The sequence below is a fragment of the Peromyscus maniculatus genome, chromosome 1 (genome assembly GCF_049852395.1).
Source record: "Peromyscus maniculatus bairdii isolate BWxNUB_F1_BW_parent chromosome 1, HU_Pman_BW_mat_3.1, whole genome shotgun sequence".
Lineage (NCBI taxonomy): Eukaryota > Metazoa > Chordata > Mammalia > Rodentia > Cricetidae > Peromyscus > Peromyscus maniculatus.
The window spans coordinates 181,836,305-181,853,538 of NC_134852.1; the positions used below are offsets into that span (position 1 = coordinate 181,836,305).

The window sequence follows — 17,234 nt, forward strand, 5'->3', positions numbered from 1 at the left end:
CCCCCTTATTCTTTTTAAATGTCTGGAACCATAAAATTGTGAATGAAAACTTCAAGTCAAAAGTAAAATAAAACTATGGAGAAAGACTGTGAAGCATCAGATCATGTCCTGGCCCTACTTCCCATGAACCAGGTAAGTGTGGATATGCTACTCAGCTCCCAAGATGACTGTGAAGATCAAAGGAGATCCAAGAAAGGAAGCTCTGTCAAGTGCAAAGCCTGTGCAAGTGCTACTATTTCTAGATACTTCCAATCTGAACACATTTTTTAAAGGACTGTTTTCATTTATACCATGTATTCTTTCAATGGACAAGAACACATTTTAAAAATGGTATTCAAACAAAGAGATACAGCAACTCAGTTTATTATATGCAGATTCTTCTGCATTGTTGCTAACAGTTCACTGGTCCAAAATTACTAAAATACTTAAAAAACTATACATTATGTAAACAAAACATAAATAAGACAGTATTGTTCTTTGTACATATATTTAGTACAGATTATTAGGGATTTAAGGAATATGTACAATTTTACAGCATGGACTGCATTTTCTTAATGCATAAATATATATATATATATATATTCTTTTTACAGAAACAAAAATAAGATGTCACTAATGACAAAGAATACTATACTGTAGATACATCACAACAGTCCAAATTTAAGAAGAAACATCGATATAATTATGTAAAGGCTAGCTTACTTAAACTAGTCAAACTTGACTTTATTCAATTTATGTTATATAGACAGGTAAATCTCAATGACATATTTTGAACAAAGAACCTTGGAAAACATCTTTACACCAATGAGTGAAATGGTATACTTTGCCCTCCCCAAGAAAACAAAGTCCTGTGCAAGCTAATGGAAATACCTTAACATACATACATACATACACACACACACACACACACACACACACACACACACACACACACACACACGAACAGCATGTTTTCAACAGTATAACAAACAGTTAAAATTTTTGTGGGAGTTAAAACAATGCCCCATTATTTAAAAACTGGCTCATTTAGTCTAAACTCAAGATGCAGCTGTGTCAGGCTTCTCTGAACCAGGTGACTGAAAAGCAGGGAAGACAGAGGCAGGATTTTGACCAGCAGACACAACAGCTTGAGGAAGAGATGAAGACAACGCAGACACCTTAGATGCTGGAGTATTAATGGTATTTAAAATGGCTCCTTCTGGGCTAACCAATAACTTTTTGACAGAGGTATCCAAATGAAACACCGATGTGCTACTTGGCAGTGGAGGATTATTGGAGGAAATGGCAGAAACCAAAGATGTCTTCGTCAAAAGAGCAGCTGGAGAGGACTTCATTACCGAAGTCAATGGCACCGTTGGTGCAGGGGGAACATAGACTTTAGCAGGTGTGGTTATGATTTGTGGTGCTGAATGTACTGTAGAGAGAGAACTTGGGCTTCCAAGACAGTTTACAATCTTTGTCGAGTTTCTTACAGAATGCTTTAAAGGCTGCCCACTTAAAGAATTATTTGATGTCTGTATGATCTTCTGGACAGGATTATCTACTGGTGTAGCTGGTATGCCCTGGGCATTGTTAATAACTAAAGGAGGTCCGTATTTTGGATTAGTAGAGATGAGGAGGACATGGCTACCAGCTCCAAGACCTTGTGGTGGAACAATAAACCGGGCTCCGTTCATCATGATTTGAGTACCTGGTGCCAAAGGTGTACTGGTGTTGATAACTATTTTTTGCTGAATACAAGGGTCACTGAACGGAGCACCTGCCAGACTCATATTTAATGGTGGTGCACAAGTGTGAATGGCAGAGCCACCTGCAGTAGAATTGTTACTGGGACTTGTTTTTACTAATGAAGGGGACATATGCTGGTTTGGCATAGAAGTAACATTGGAAGTATTAGTTATTTTACCTGGACTTGGTGAGAGGGATGGTAATTCAGCTTGAGGTTTATTTGTGTTTGCATTTGTTGGCACTGTAGTTGAAGGCCCTGGCGACTGAAACTGGAGAGAGGTCCGAGACTGTCTTTTGGAAAGAGATACAGGACGCGTGGCTCCTGGTACTGTTACCGAATGTGGAACCGTGCTGATTATTTTTGGAGATGTAGTCACAGGTGTAGGCAGGGCAACAGTAACAGGGATTTGCAAGGCTGATGGCAAACATTTAGGAGACACTGTTGGTTGTGTAGTTGAAATGAGAACAGATGATGCTAGATGTCCTGTTTTTACAGTTGATATAGCCACAGTGTTTCCCAGATTTGACGTGCAGAGTCTATTGGACAAAACAGGCATAATTCTTGAAGAGGTATCATTTCCACTGACTAAGACAGGAGGTCGTGTCCCAACTGAAGCACAGGATGAGGTCACTGAAAGGGAACTCAAAGGAACATTTGTTCCTGTTCCTGAAAACATGTTTGCAGCTCTTGCTGTAGAAACCATTGACTCATTAACAGGAGGAAGATTCTGATTCACACTATTGGAGCTTGCTGGAACTGAGTTACCACTTGTGGACAAGGGCGAAACATAGCCCTTACTACTTTTGTCTTCTCCTTTTGGCATCACACTCTGCAATATATTAACTGATGATATCGCTGGCAGATTTCCTGGAGGGTTTATAATTGCTTGACCTATGTTTAGTCCAATTTTCACATCTTTAATCTGAGATACAGTTGGTGAAGAATTTATTTTTATTGGTGTTCCCACTGTAGACGGAATCAGTACTATTTGGGGCTGCTCTGGAGTCTTAACATATGTTTTATTCAAGGGAGGAGGAAGTGTCTGTTTTAATGATTCTGCAACAATAGCTGAGGCTGAAGTGCCACTAGGAACTGGGGCATTAATGAAAACTACTTTCTGGGTAGAAACACTCGTAGATGTTGGTGCTGGTGCCATATTAACTGAAGGTCCACTGCTAGAAGGAAGAGCAGATGGAGTTGATACCAGCATAAGTTTCTGAACAGGCGTCTCACTGAGCACATCTCCATTTATTGCTGCTGTTGCTTCTGATCTTGTAACTGGGTAGCTTTTTGTGATATAATCTACTTGTTGAGGTTTAGCTGATGTATGAATAGCATTGGTATTGGTTTGTCCGAAATTTCCTGCTGATATGCTAATTACACTAACTGAACTATTTGTTGTTGATGGTAGCAATGAGCTGGAAGAAACAGAGGGCTTCAAGGGTGAAGAGGGCATGTGTGAGGTTTTTTCTATCAGGGGGCCCACACAGCCACTGCTGGAGGGTTGGCCTAACATAGGTTTGAAATTTTTCCCCACGGACGGATGAAAGCCACATGAAATAGAAACACAAGTAGGTGTTTGGCTGAACGATGGGAGATTAGATGCAGCAGTCCTTCCAGCTACTTGTGGAAAAGCAGGGGATGAGGTTGACTTTGGCACCAGAAAGGCCTGCAGGTGAGGCGCAAAGGTGAAGAGAGAACTGGAAGATAAACTGGTGGGTGACTTCTGTTCTGGGTTCGTTTGTACTGTGACAACTCCAGTGTTCCCACCTCGCGTCCTGACAAGAATCGACTGGGAATCTCTTATACACACGGTCTTCAGCTCCTGCTCTGCTTCAGAAGAATCAAGAGTGTGCTGTGAGGAAGAGGGGAGGGAAGGGCCAGGATCTGCAGACTCACTTAGTGGTGTTGCTGGTAAGAGAGGCTGAACTGTTGTTGAAGAAATGGTGGCTGAAGTGAGAGGCTGGGGGAAGGAGGCCGACGAAACTGCTTCACTCTGGCCAGTCTTCACTGGGGACGCTAACACACTCCCTCCGCAGGTCACAGGTGACAACGGCTGTGATCTAGCACTCACATTTGATGAAGCTGCAACTGTCTTACTGAAAACTGTACTAGGCAGTTGGGTAGAAACTGTCCCTACTGACGTGACAGGAACAGACACGAAGGAACAGGTCACACTTGTCGTCTGGGGGCAAGATGAACAATGCTCTGCACCTTTCTGCTGAGGTGCTGCTAGCTCTTTTGCAACTGCTTTTCCCTCTTTGTGCTGAATCACAAAATTCTTAGGCAGAATAAGAACTTGCTGCATGATCTTTTCTCCTGTTTTAGAATCCACCACAGGCTGCATCTGAATCTTGACAGAACTATTGTGGAGGTCGACTGGCAACCACTGACCACAGGGCATTTTGTATACCATCTGTAAAGGTCCTTTTGTACTGGTGAGGCAGGTCAAGGCTGGTTTTACAGTGCTTGTTTCTACAGGAGATAAAGCTGGCTTTTCCACAGCAGGAACACTTCTACCTGTGGAAGGGGGCAGTTGATTTGTTAAGGTCACTTTGTTCCCAATATTCTTTGCAAGCAAGGCCTGAATAGGTTTGGTCCCTTTCTGGAGAGTGGACACTGGTACTGAATCCTTTGAGGCCAATGACTCCGAAAATGGCAGTTCTGTATGTTTTGACTCGCTTAAACAGTCAATCTGCATATCAGTGTCTACATTTTCAAGTGCTGTTTCATTTGTGCTGAGCTTTGTTTTCTTCCTTGGGGAAAGCTCTTTTGTGCTATCATCCAGATAACTACTTTGTTTGGACTGTCGCTTAAGTGTTTTAGGCAGTATCTTCACTACATCTTTAGAAGACAATTCTTTTTTCAACAACTTGCTTCTGGCCAAAGGAAAGCCTATTTCTGATAATTTCATATCATCTGAAAATTGTAAAACAAGCATTTTATTTATAGAAAACAGTGACTATGTAACACCAACTATAAAAATTAAAGTCAATCTTTGAGCAGGCAATTTAAAAAGTCTACTTGTATAGTCATTCCAAAGCTTCAGCACTACCAAACAAGGTAACAGTGACCTTTGACATGCTGACTTCCCATATCCCAGTTATGCTTAAGAGCAACTTATTACTGAGATTCGTTTTGGACTAACCCTGCTGCCAATGCCTAAGTGTTAAGGAAAAACTCACGGCTTTTAAAAAGATACTCATTTTAATTTGGCTAGTTTTCTTTTTCTAGATATGGAAACCATACAGGAATGGTTACAATTCAGTATTTTAGTCTTCACAGACTAAAAATGAAAACAAATGTTCAGCCTTTCTTGTTCTTTATCCTTAAAGAATTGTGGTCATATCTGGTCAAAAGAAGTTCACTCTTACAATTCACAAAAGATATGAAATATGTTAACATATTACTAACCACAAGTTTTCATAGTAACTGGTGAACTGACATGAATCACATTTAATTTGCTTTAGCTACCCATACTTATTAGAATGATGTGTTTACTTTGGTCTTAGTCAGCCATCAACCTTGGTCACACCTCATTTTAAAAAACCTTCAGAATGGTATGGATTTCTCAAATTCTTTTACAGCAAACTTTACCAACAGAGCTTTAAGAGTAGTAATAATAAAAAAGATGATCAATGAATTCCAAACGGGTAACAGATTAGCAGTGTCTGATCTGCAACAGGCAATGACACATATATAACTTAGGGTTAGGCACTGGCTCCAGAAACTCTTAGAAAATTAATAATGACTATAATAATTTGCTTACATAAATATGGGTAGTATTTCTGTAAATTATCAGACTTCCTCAATCAACATTCACTGACCCCATTACCTTTTGCCTTCACAACAAACAGAAAGTTCTCTTTGTGCTTATATTTAAAAAGTTTGAATGCCTACCAGAATCCACGTGCTCTTTCTCCAGGTTGTCTAGAGGTTCTGCTGCATCTACAGACTTACTGATTTCTGCTTTAGGAGGCTCTCTCTCAGGGTTCCCTTCACAGTCTTCAGTAGTCCATAGCTCCCTAGTAAACTGATCGTGATCGGGTTGTCTTTGGAAATCATCATAGTCTTTCTTCAGGCGGCTCCTAAAATAAACCAATGTAACGTGGAGCTTCTGGAAGCTAAATTAGCATTTTAAATTAAACCTTGAAATATTTTCAACTGTCATTAAATTATGATGTTTTAAGTGTATCTAAAATGCCTATTAGTTCAGTCTTGCCAATTATTAATTGCCCCAAAAGATAAAACTTATGCTATATGCTTAAGAAATTAAAAGTTATATCTTACAATTTCTGAATAAAACTTGAATACACTTTGTCTTTCTGAGGGTTGCAGCTAGAACTTTTAAGAAAAGCAGTATCTTCAATTCTTTCAATTTCTTTCTTTAAAGACTTGAAGTTCTCATGATGCAGGTCCTTCACTTGTTTGGTTAGAGTTACCCGAGGGTATTTTATATTATTTGTGGCTATGGTAAAGGGTGTTGTTTCTCAGATTTCTTTCTCAGCCTGTTTATCATTTGTATATAAGAGGGCTACTGGTTTTTTTTTTTTTTTTTGAGTTAATCTTGTATCCCACCACATTAATGAAGGAATTTATCAGCTGTAGGAGTTCTCTGGTAGAATTTTTGGGGTCACTTATATATCTATCATATCATCTGCAGATATCAAAAGTGTGACTTCTTCCTTTCCAATTTGTATCCCCTTGATCTCCTTTTGTTGTCTTATTGCTCTAGCTAGAACTATAATGAACAGATATGAAGAAAGTAGACAGCCTTGTCTTGTTCCTGATTTTAGTGAAATTGCTTTGAGTTCTCTTCGTTTAATTTGATGCTGATGCTGGCTGTTGGCTTGATGTATACTGCTTTTATTATGTTTAGGTATATTTCTCATATCCTTGATCTCTCCAAGACCTTTATCATGTAAGGGTGTTAGATTTTGTCAAAGGCCTTTTTCAGCATCTAGTGAGATGATCATTTTTTTTCTTTCAGTTTGTTTATATGGTGATTTTTTTACATTGACAGATTTTTTATGTCGAACCATCCCTGCATCTCTGGGATGAAGCATATTTGATCATGGTCTATCATCTTTTGCATGTGTTCCTAGATTTGGTTTGCCAGTATTTTATTGACTATTTTTGCATCAATGCTCACAAGGGAAATTGGTCTGTAATTCTCTTTGTCGAGTCTTTGTGTAGTACCTGATACTCAGGTAACTGTGGCCTCACAAAAATAATTTGACAATGTTCTTCTTTCTGTTTCTATGTGTGGAACAATTTGAGGAGTATTGGTATTAGTATGGTATGTACTCACTCATAAGTAGGAGTAAAGTATAGGATAACCAGAGAGGCTAGATAACAAGGAGGGCCCAAAGAGGGATGCATAGATTTCCCTAGGAAGGGGAAATAGAAGAGATCTCCTGAGTAAACTGGGGGCAGGGGGAGACGGGATGGAGGTATGGGATCTTAAAGGAGCACGTTGGGAGGGTTGGGTGTGGGAGGCAGGTTGGAGGCAGGATGGAGGGGAATAGTAATGAAAGAGAGTCCTGATTTTGGGAGGGGGGGCATTTTGGGATTAGAGAGAAACCTGGCACCAGGGAAAGCAGCAGGAATCCACAAGACAACCCCAGCTAAGACTCCTAGCAATAGTGCAGAGGGTGCCTGAACTGGCCATCCACTGTAATCAGATTGGTGACTACCATAATTGTCATCAGAGATACTCTATCCAGTAACTGATGGGCAGAGATGCAGAGATCCACAGCCAAGCACCGGGTTAGCTCCAGGAGTCTTGCTTGAAAGAGGGAGGAGGGATTGTATTAGCCAGTGGGTCATGATGGGGGAACCTACAGAGACAGCTGACGGGAGCTCATGGACTCTGGACCAACAGTTAGGGAGCCTCCATGGGACTCACCTAAGCATGTGTATGCTTGGTCTCTTTGTAGTGAGATCAGGACCTGTCCCGGGTGCTTAGCTGGCTTCTGGGAACCTGTTCCCTATGCTGGATTACCTTGTACAGCCTTGATGCAAGGGGAGGAGCTTGGTCCTGCCTCAACTTGATGTGCCAAGCTTTGCTCAAGCCCATGGGAGGCCTGCCCTTTCTGAATGGAGACTGGAGACAGAGGGAGGGTGGAAGGGGAGGGGAGACCTTGGGCAAGAGGAGGAAGGGAAAACTGTGGCCAGTATGTAAAATAAATGATTTTTTTTTTTTTAAAGAAAGATGCTGATGTGTAGCTCTTCACAGCTAATAGCCTCTGGCAGGGGTGGGGGGGGGGTAGGGAAGGGCTCAGTTTTCTTTCATGGGCGTCTGACCATGCTCCAGCGAATACATGAGCAACACAGATTGGACTTGGTGGGGCTTTTGGGGAGGCTGAAAGGGTAGGAGGATGGGCCTAGGAAAAATGGGAAGCGTGTATGATCAGGGTGCACTGTACAAAATTCCCAAATAACTAGTAAGAATATTATATTGGGGGAAATAAGAAAAGCAATAAATACCTAAAATTTTCTACTTGTATTGAAAAATGAGTCCCACGTCACTAGCTCGGGGCTCACCAGCAAGACTGGCCAGCAAGCCCCAGGGATCTATCTGCATGTCTTGTACATGTTTGATACTTTACCCTCTATGAGGAGGGGATGGGAGTAGGTGGGGGGGGGGGGGGAGCGGGAGAAGGGGAAGAAGGGAGAACAGGGGTTGGTATGTAAAAGGAAAAAAAATTTAAATAAAAAAATTATTTTTTTAAAAAAGGTGATTTTGTTTGTTTATTTGTTTTTTAAAGATAGGGTAGCACTATATAGCCCTGGCCAGTCTGGAACTTGCTATAATGAACAAGATTGTTTTGAACTAAATAGATGTCTGCCTCTACCTCCTAAGTGCTGGGATTAAAGGCGTGTGCCACAACACCTGGCATTAAACTTGGCTTCTGCGGATCAAACTCTGGTCCTTTCACTTGCAAGGCAATTGTTTTATTATAAGGTAAGGACTTACCAAAGCAACTACTGCTCCAACCCGATATAGCCCTAAATTACTCATTACAGTGCAGTTTAGATTGTTCTTCTTGGTTTTGAAAGGAAGGTCTTACTATGTAGCAGCCTAGGCTTAGATCAAATTTACAATCTTCCTGCCTCAGACTCCTACCTGCTGGGATTACAAGTGTACACCACCGTGCCGGTCTAGAAAAATCATTAAAAAATTAATTTAAGTGATAATAATTTTGCATTTTATTTGTTATTAATGAGTGTGCACGTGTTCCTCAGAAAGCACACTTGTGCCATGTGCACATGTGAGGAGATCAGAGGACAGTGTCCACCAGGGTCGAGGACTGAAGCCCCGCTCACCAGGCTTACATAGCACTTTTCCTCTCTGAGCTATCTCACCAGTCCTGAGTGACAGGACTGATTATTATTAATATCGTACAGATTATCACAAACAAGTATATCACTTAGTCCGGAGTAAGAAACTTTGGTCTTATTAGAAATCGTGTTCATGAAGCCTAGGGCAGCAAAGCTGAAATGACCTCTAACTTTTATAGGATTCTGGCTGTTTCTGAGAAACTAGAGAGTCATAACATTTCTAAATGATTACATGCTATTCTGGAGATCTTTTATTATTATTTATGATTAAACTAAGTTTTCTACTTTACCCTTAACCTTTACCTTGTTTGAAATTTGTTTACATCCATCCATCCATCTTATCTATCTATCCATCCCATCTGTCCATCCACCCACCCACCAATCAATCACGTGTGTGTGTGTGTGTGTGTGTGTGTGTGTGTGTGTGTGTGTGTGTGTGTAAGAGAGAGAGAGAGAGAGAGAGAGAGAGAGAGCGCTAGCGAGAGCGCAAGCGCATAAGCAGCTGTGTCACAGAGCAGCGAGTGTGAAAGTCTGAGACAACTTGCAGGAGTCAGTTCTCTCCTTCCGTCCTGTAGGCCCCAAGGGAACTCAGGTCAGGTGAGGATCAGTAGCAAGTACCCCAATGCACCCAACCATCTCCCTGGCCCTTTGTTTAACAATGTAAATTTGAACATACATTCTTCAGTATATTTTTACTACAAGTTTTTATTTGTATATATTGGAGTTTAAGCACTACCTCTATTATAAGATTTTTGGCAAATTCCTTAATCCCTCTGGAGTATCAGTTATTCATTTACAGGTTGGGGAAAACAACAGCACATCACAGTATATCAGTATGTACAGCACATGCATATACAAGTGTTACCAGGTAATTCTTTACAATTTGTCTTTTAAATTGTTGCTTAAGGATTTAATGGGGCTATGAGATACTAAAGTGAGCTAGCAAAGAATAACTGTAAAGTGAATTTATCTTCTCATCTGTAATATTAGAATAGAGAAATTATCTATTCAGTGGTTGAATGCTATCCTTACTTTCAGCTAATGACTACTTGTATTCCATGGAAAATAAAAAGAACTTGGCCAGGCGGTGGTGGCGCACGCCTTTAATCAGCACTCGGGAGGCAGAGGCAGTCAGATCTCTGTGAGTTCAAGGCCAGCCTGGTCTACGGAGCGAGATCCAGGAAAGGCGCAAAGCTACACAGAGAAACCCTGTCCCGAAAAACAAAAAAACAAAACAAAACAAAAAAAGACTCATTTGGGGCTGGAGAGATGGCTCAGAGGTTAAGAGTGCTGGCTGCTCTTCCAGAGGTCCTGAGTTCAATTCCCAGCAACCACATGGTGGCTCACAACCATCCGTAATGAGATCTGGTGCCCTCTTCTGACCTGCAGGCACAACACTGCATACATAATAAATAAATCTTAAAAAAAAACCTGGAAAATATTTTATATGCTCCACACCTTATCTGCAAATATCTTTATTTTTATCTGCAAATATCTTTATTTTTATTCATATTTTCATCTTTCTACCTATGATAACACTCCCAATTACATGTATCCTCTCCTCTCCAGATACTACTATACTAAATGCCCCTCCATTTAATCCAAAACAATTACTTATCTTATTTATAAAACAAGCAACAATAGAACCCCGAATGCTATCTCTCTACCCCAATCTGTATTTCTTGGTGTTACCTCACTTCTCTCCTCTATTTTATGCCAAAGAACATGAAAGAGGACTGCCCTTCCTCTAATTCTCTTCTAGAGATTCTTCTTCCTCAACTTAACCTAGTTTCCAAGACAACTTTCTTCCTTGGTTATTCTCTTCTCTTACTAAGCATTCTCCCAAAGCTTCTTCTCAAAGTGTCCTATTCATCTACCTCACTTCCCCCAACCCCAAGACAGGGTTTCTCTGGCTTGTCCTGTAACAGCCCTGGCTGTCCTTGAACTCACAAAGATCTGCCTGCCTCAGCCTCCCGAGTGCTGCTACCTCACTTCTAAATTTTATAATGTCCCCTGTCCACACAATTTCTACTAATCTCATGGCTTTAAATATAATCAATGTTGATAACTCCCAAATTCGTACCTCAAGTCTAGTAATGCTCTTGATTTACTTATATAACTCACATAATACCTACTCAACACCACCAATTAGGTGTCTACAAAGAATATCAAACTTAACATACATGTTTAAATCCAAACTATTTATCCCTATTATTCCTCAAAATTGATTCTCTTTCAATCACTCTTGTCTCAGTTAATGGCAAATCCATGATGATAATTGTTTAGACCAAAAATTAATTTTTACTCATCAATTTCTATCACATTTATATTAGCTACTTCCTTAACTGCTGGTATAAATACCTGACAGAAGCAGCTGAAGGAAGGAAGGGGTCTATTATCTCAGTCTGAGGGGCCACCATGGCAACAGGAGCTTCAAGCGGCTGTTCCCTTGCACCCAGTCAGGAAACATAGATGAATGCTACAGCTCAGCTCCCCTTCTCTTTTTTGTTCAGTCTAGGGTCCCAGGCCACATTTAGGGTGAGCCTTCCTACCTCAATTAACCTAATCTAGAAAATCCCATCCAGACATGCCCGAGGTTTGTTTCCATACCATTTCTAAATGCCATCAAGTTGACAGTAGGACCACACACTCCATAATGCATTCATTAAGCAAATTCTACCAATTCTATTTTGAAGCTGTATCTAAAATCCAATCACGTCCCGTCATGTGCAATACTATGAGCTATTCCCGCTTTTCTCAGGGTAACTACTATAGTAAACTAGTTCACCTGCTTCCACCTTTACAGCTATTTCAACATGGCATCTAGAGTGAATGCTTTAAAACTGAAGGTCAGGTAGCCTCAGTGATGGTTCAAATGGATAAAGGTGCCTACCACCAAGACCCACACAGAGGAAGGAAGAACCAACTCCCTGCAGGTTGTTCTCTAACCTCCACCTGTGCACCACAGCAAACACGAGTGTAATGCCAGCCCCTGCCCTACACACACACACACACACACACACACACACACACACACACACACACAAAATCATCAACGTGAACAAATTCAAACAAAACCCCAAACCTTACGGTTAGAGATACAGGTCAGTGGTATATTGACTTAGCCATGTGTACAGCTCTGGATGCAAGTCTCAGCATTGCAAACCAGCAAGGGGGCGAGTAAAACTCGGAAGATAACATCCCATCTCTGTAAAAACCTTTCAAAAGCTTTTCATCTTGGTCCATATAAACTCTTAAAAGATTAAGTGCTACCTGACCTGGTGTCTTTGACCTCTGACTTTTATGTCCTAACTCAATCTCTATCAATCATTTTTCCTTGGTTGTAACTCACTTTGTATTTCCTCCAAATGCCAAATACACTTCTATACTTGGAGAGTGTGCTCTTCTATTCCATTTTCCTTCCAATACGTACCTCATTTCCTTCATGAGTAGCCCTCAGTTTCAACAGGAATCTCACATCCCCTTCATCATGACCCTCCCCCACTAGGATTTATCACATTCCAATCTGTATTTCTTCCATTAGAAAGAAAATCACAGAGAACATGTCTTTGCATTTGCTGAATTACAAACGAATGGAAAAACCCCAAATCATAAACTAAGGGTCTTAGAATAAGTTAAATACATCATAGAGCTTGTTACCTGTTTCTCTGAAAAGCCTTCATTAACTTTGGTTCCCATGGCAGCAATTCATTTAAAAGGCGTATCAGTGTACTATGCAGTTCTTTTACAGCTTGCCTCCGATGGTACCATTTGCCCTAGAAACATAAGTTTAAAAAGTAAATTTCTTAGACTTAATCTAAAATCAGTATCAACCAAGTTTTATCCTATAACACAAAAGCAACAAAATGCCAATAATTTATCAAAAATATTTCTTCCACAGGAGTTTACAAAACTTGTAAGAAATCTGAATGTTAGTGATCTTCAGTTCTACAGAAGAAATCCCAAATGTTTATCATCTAAGTAAGAAATACGCATTTAAAAATTATGTCAGTTGTAAATATCTTAATAAATCATTTACCAAATATATGTAGTCTTCGGTTTCATCTCTAGTGCCAATGTGGGGGAAAAAACACCACCAACAAATGAACAAAACCATGTAAAGGTACAAATATTTAAATAAATTTACCAAAAAAGTAAATATAGCTCATGAAGTAAAGTTTTTGTAACTTCTAAGAGAGGAAAAAAGAGATGTCTTAAACTTCCTTAGGAATTGTTACAATTATTTTAGCAGTTTCCAGCACAGAAAAGCAACTAAAATAGTTAACTGTTGTTTATTTTACATGTGTGGTGATGTATGTGTGTGTGTACATGTGCATGAGGATGTAGAAACCAGAGGGTGACATTAGCTCACAAGTCCTCCCACTTCTACCCACTGAGTTACCTTCTCAACCCAGTCAACTGGTTTTAAAAATCTACACCACTACACTAAAATTAATTATTCCTGATGTCCCTCCCATTTTCTAGTATTACAGGTACTTTCTGTCTGCCTGCCTGCCTACCTGCCTGCCTACCGACCTACCTACCTATGAATGAGGTGTTATAATTATTTTAGCAGTTTCTAGCATAGAAAAGCAACTAAAATAGGAGTTGACAAAAGGAGGAAATATCTTGTATCATATAATCCATATGTATTATTTCAAAGACACAAAATTATATATTATAGATCACATTTAACACATCATAAAACCAGACTTCATCCGATAAGCAACTGTTGAGTCAATCTGCCCCTATGTATTCTACTATCTATAAGGCCACTATCTATAGCAAAAGTATATTCTAGAGTTGTACAAAGAGTTGCCAATTTTTTACATACACACACATACACATGCACACACATAAAATCTTTGCTATTTTAAATGACAATTCTATAACTTTCTAACTCGAAGTCTTAGTAGTATAGCTTGACCAAAAGGTTTCAGGACTTTAAAGCAACAGAATGTGTATTTACATAAACATAAAGAGCTATATTTCTTGTAAGGTTTTTGAATCTTAGAAGGGGAACTGTTTATTAGAAGAGTAGGAAGATGTAGGATTATATGCTGTGGACACACCAAATATGAACCCTATGCTAATTCATGTCTTCAAAAAGATTATTTTTATTTTATGTGTATGAGTGTTTTGCCTACATGTATACGAGCACACCTCATGTATGGAATGCACATGAGCCCAAAGAGGGAGCTGAATCTTCTGGAATGGGAGTTACAGGTACTTGTGCATCTCCATGTGGGTGCTGGTAACTGAATCTAGGTCTTCTGCAAGAGCAGCACATATTAACAACTAGGGCCATCTCTCTATCCCTAATTTGCATCTTAATAAGATGTCAGATCATGGTAGTAAGACCCCTCTACCCACAACAGACAGGGTCTCTCTGTTTAGCCCTGGTTGTCCTGAAACTCTCTCTGTAGACCAGGCTGGCCTCGAACTCAAAGATCTGCCCACTTCTGCCTCCTGAGCGCTGGGAGTAAAGCAATGCGCTACCACCACCCAGCTTAAGAAAATTTTTATTTCCTGTCACAAAGTGGTTGTCAAACTTCCTAATGCCACAACCTTTTAATACAGTTAGTTCCTCATGCTGTGGTGCCCCTAACCATAACATTATTTTCACTGCTACTTCATAACTGTAATTTTGCTGCTGTTATGAATGGTAATGTTTTTGTTTGATATGCAGATGGTCTCAGGCAACCCCTGTGAAAGGGTTGTTCAGCCCCCAAAGGTGACACGACCCACAGATTGAGAGACACTGCTATAACATATTAAACTAAATGGTCTTGCTTCTTTTCCAATATTTTCTAAGAAAAGCACAAGTCAGACCCAAATAAGCATTGAGTCAGACCTTAAAAGTTAAATTTTTTCTCAAAAGAACTGGTGACACAGTATTAAGTGCTTATTCTAATCCATGCAACTACACTATTAAGTATAAGAAATAGTATTCATCTAGGGCAACCACACTTCTTTTGGTTTTAGATGGGATCTCACTATGTAACACTTTGACTTGCTGTGTAGCTCAGGCTCGTCTGGAACTTTTGAGCTTCCTGCCTTAGCTTCCCAAGTGCTGGGATTACAGGTGCCAATCATAACTCAGCAACTACTTGGTGGAAAAAGAAATGGTGAGAGAATAGAATTCAATTTTCCTTAAACTTAAGAGAAGGAAGATTGTTAGGGAAGAAAGCAGAAAGAGTCTTCTCTGTGTGGTAGAATTCAGTAAAAAAACGATTCAAGTCTTGAGAGAACTAGTGGGGGCCAAAAGAGAAAATTGACACCTGCAAAACTAAGCCGGCTTGCACAGCTGCTGCCCGGATAAGTAGAGTGGTGACCGGGTGGGACTGCAGATGACATCAGTTAGGGATATACAGAAGAACAGGAAGGGTAGATGGCATATCTGGAAATCTTTATGTCAAGACATTACTATAGTGGTGTCTCTACTAAATTTACTAAATTAATTTCTGCATTATAAGATTTTAAAAATGATTAAGATTGTACATTTTCCCAGCACTCGGGAGGCAGAGCCAGGCGGATCTCTGTGAGTTCGAGGCCAGCCTGGGCTACCAAGTGAGCTCCAGGAAAGGCGCAAAGCTACACAGAGAAACCCTGTCTCAAAAAAAAAAAAAAAAAAAAAAGATTGTACATTTAATTCTGATTAATTTTAATTAATTAACATCTACAAAATACACTACTGAACCAAAGATTATATACAAGGAAGGGAACTTAAATGGTTAATCAGAGATCAGATTCATAACTTTCATACAACTGCCTTACATGTTTTGAAATATCTATGGTCTTCTATCATAGAAGATTAACAAAATGTATAAAACTATAAAAAATATGACTCCAGTGAAAGGAACCTTGCACACTGCCATGGGAATGTGAATCTATAGTCTTGAGGAGATTAAACTGCCTGTGTGGTGTTGAAAGCACGAGTTTTCATCCAACTACTCAGATGGAGAGGAACTCACAGTTTCATGTGTTATCTGGATAAAACATGATGCTCACAATCCAAATGCAATTAAATAATGACATTTTGTGCCCCCCCACCACTGGTGCGGAGGACTGAATCCTGAGCCTTGCACTTTACCACCAAACTAACTCCTTAGTCTTAACATTGCTGCTTTCTACTAAGTAGTGATTTCATTTTCACAGTATATAGTGGAACTATTACAAAAAGCATAAAAGCTACCCATTTTTGTTTGTTTGGTTTTTTGAGACAGGGTTTCTCTGTGTAACTTTGGAGCCTTTCCGGGAACTCACTCTGTAGCCCAGGCTGGCCTCAAACTCAGAGATCTGCCTGCTTCTGCCTCCCGAGTGCTGGGATTAAAGGCTTGTTTTACTGCCACCCGGCTAAAGCAATCTATTTTTAATAAGCAACTAGCGCTAATAACAATCTGCTTTACTTTGGTCCAATACAAAAATCTACTTCAAATCAACAAATATTTATTGATGTAACCACAAGCCAGAAATAATTTTTCTAATTGATCAATTTTATTTATTATATATATAGATATGAGAAAAATAATTTTGAAATTCCTTCCAAGATAGATTTATTAAAACACAAAATTTTCTAGAAGAAAGTTGTCTTAAAAAATCACCTCAGGAAATACTTGTAAAATGGAATTAACTTTAGACTAAAATTCTGCATTTTACATATGTTAAAACCTACTCTCCTAAAACACTATGTTGTCTCTTCTGGTCCCCACAAAGCCAATTCCTAAACAAGTGCAGATTATATTGTGTAGATATACTTTGCGATGTTCAAAGTTATACTCTCTAAAGATTGTGTCAATTAAAAGGATAATAGAAATTAAAACAAGTGACATATTTGAAAACTAAGGAAAACAACAACTGGCATGCTGGCCCAAGCCTGCGTTCCCAGCATCTGGAGTTGGAGGCAAGAGGATTGCTGCAAGTGTGAGGTCAGCCTGGGCTACAGAGTGTGCTTCCAAGGAAGGTAAGAGGAAAAACAGTGTGCTCCCTACCTTTGTTAATGTCAATTATATTAAATATTCATGTATACTGATTACAGAACTAAAAATCAAACTGGCAGACAGATGGATCAAGAGACAGGATAGATACTTGGGGCAACTAGTTAGGTGCTACAGTGCTAAAGCATTAATAGAAATGTATTTAGTATAGCATTTAATATAAA

At 39.6% G+C, this 17,234-nt stretch overlaps 1 protein-coding gene across 6 annotated transcripts in view; it reads right to left on the reverse strand.

Moving 5' to 3' along the window:
- Brd10 (bromodomain containing 10) overlaps positions 1-17,234 on the reverse strand; it is an 82,405-nt gene continuing 65,171 nt past the window's right edge. For 5 of the 6 annotated variants that reach the window (XM_015994722.3, XM_015994721.3, XM_006975814.4 and 2 more), the window contains 3 exons: positions 12,734-12,849; positions 5,630-5,817; positions 1-4,648 (listed from right to left, as the gene is read on the reverse strand). In XM_015994722.3, the coding sequence (XP_015850208.2) occupies positions 1,038-4,648; positions 5,630-5,817; positions 12,734-12,849 (3,915 nt within the window). In that variant the 3' untranslated portion in view covers positions 1-1,037. The remainder of the gene's footprint in view (positions 4,649-5,629; positions 5,818-12,733; positions 12,850-17,234) is intronic. The other variant, XM_015994720.3, reaches the window with a different exon arrangement.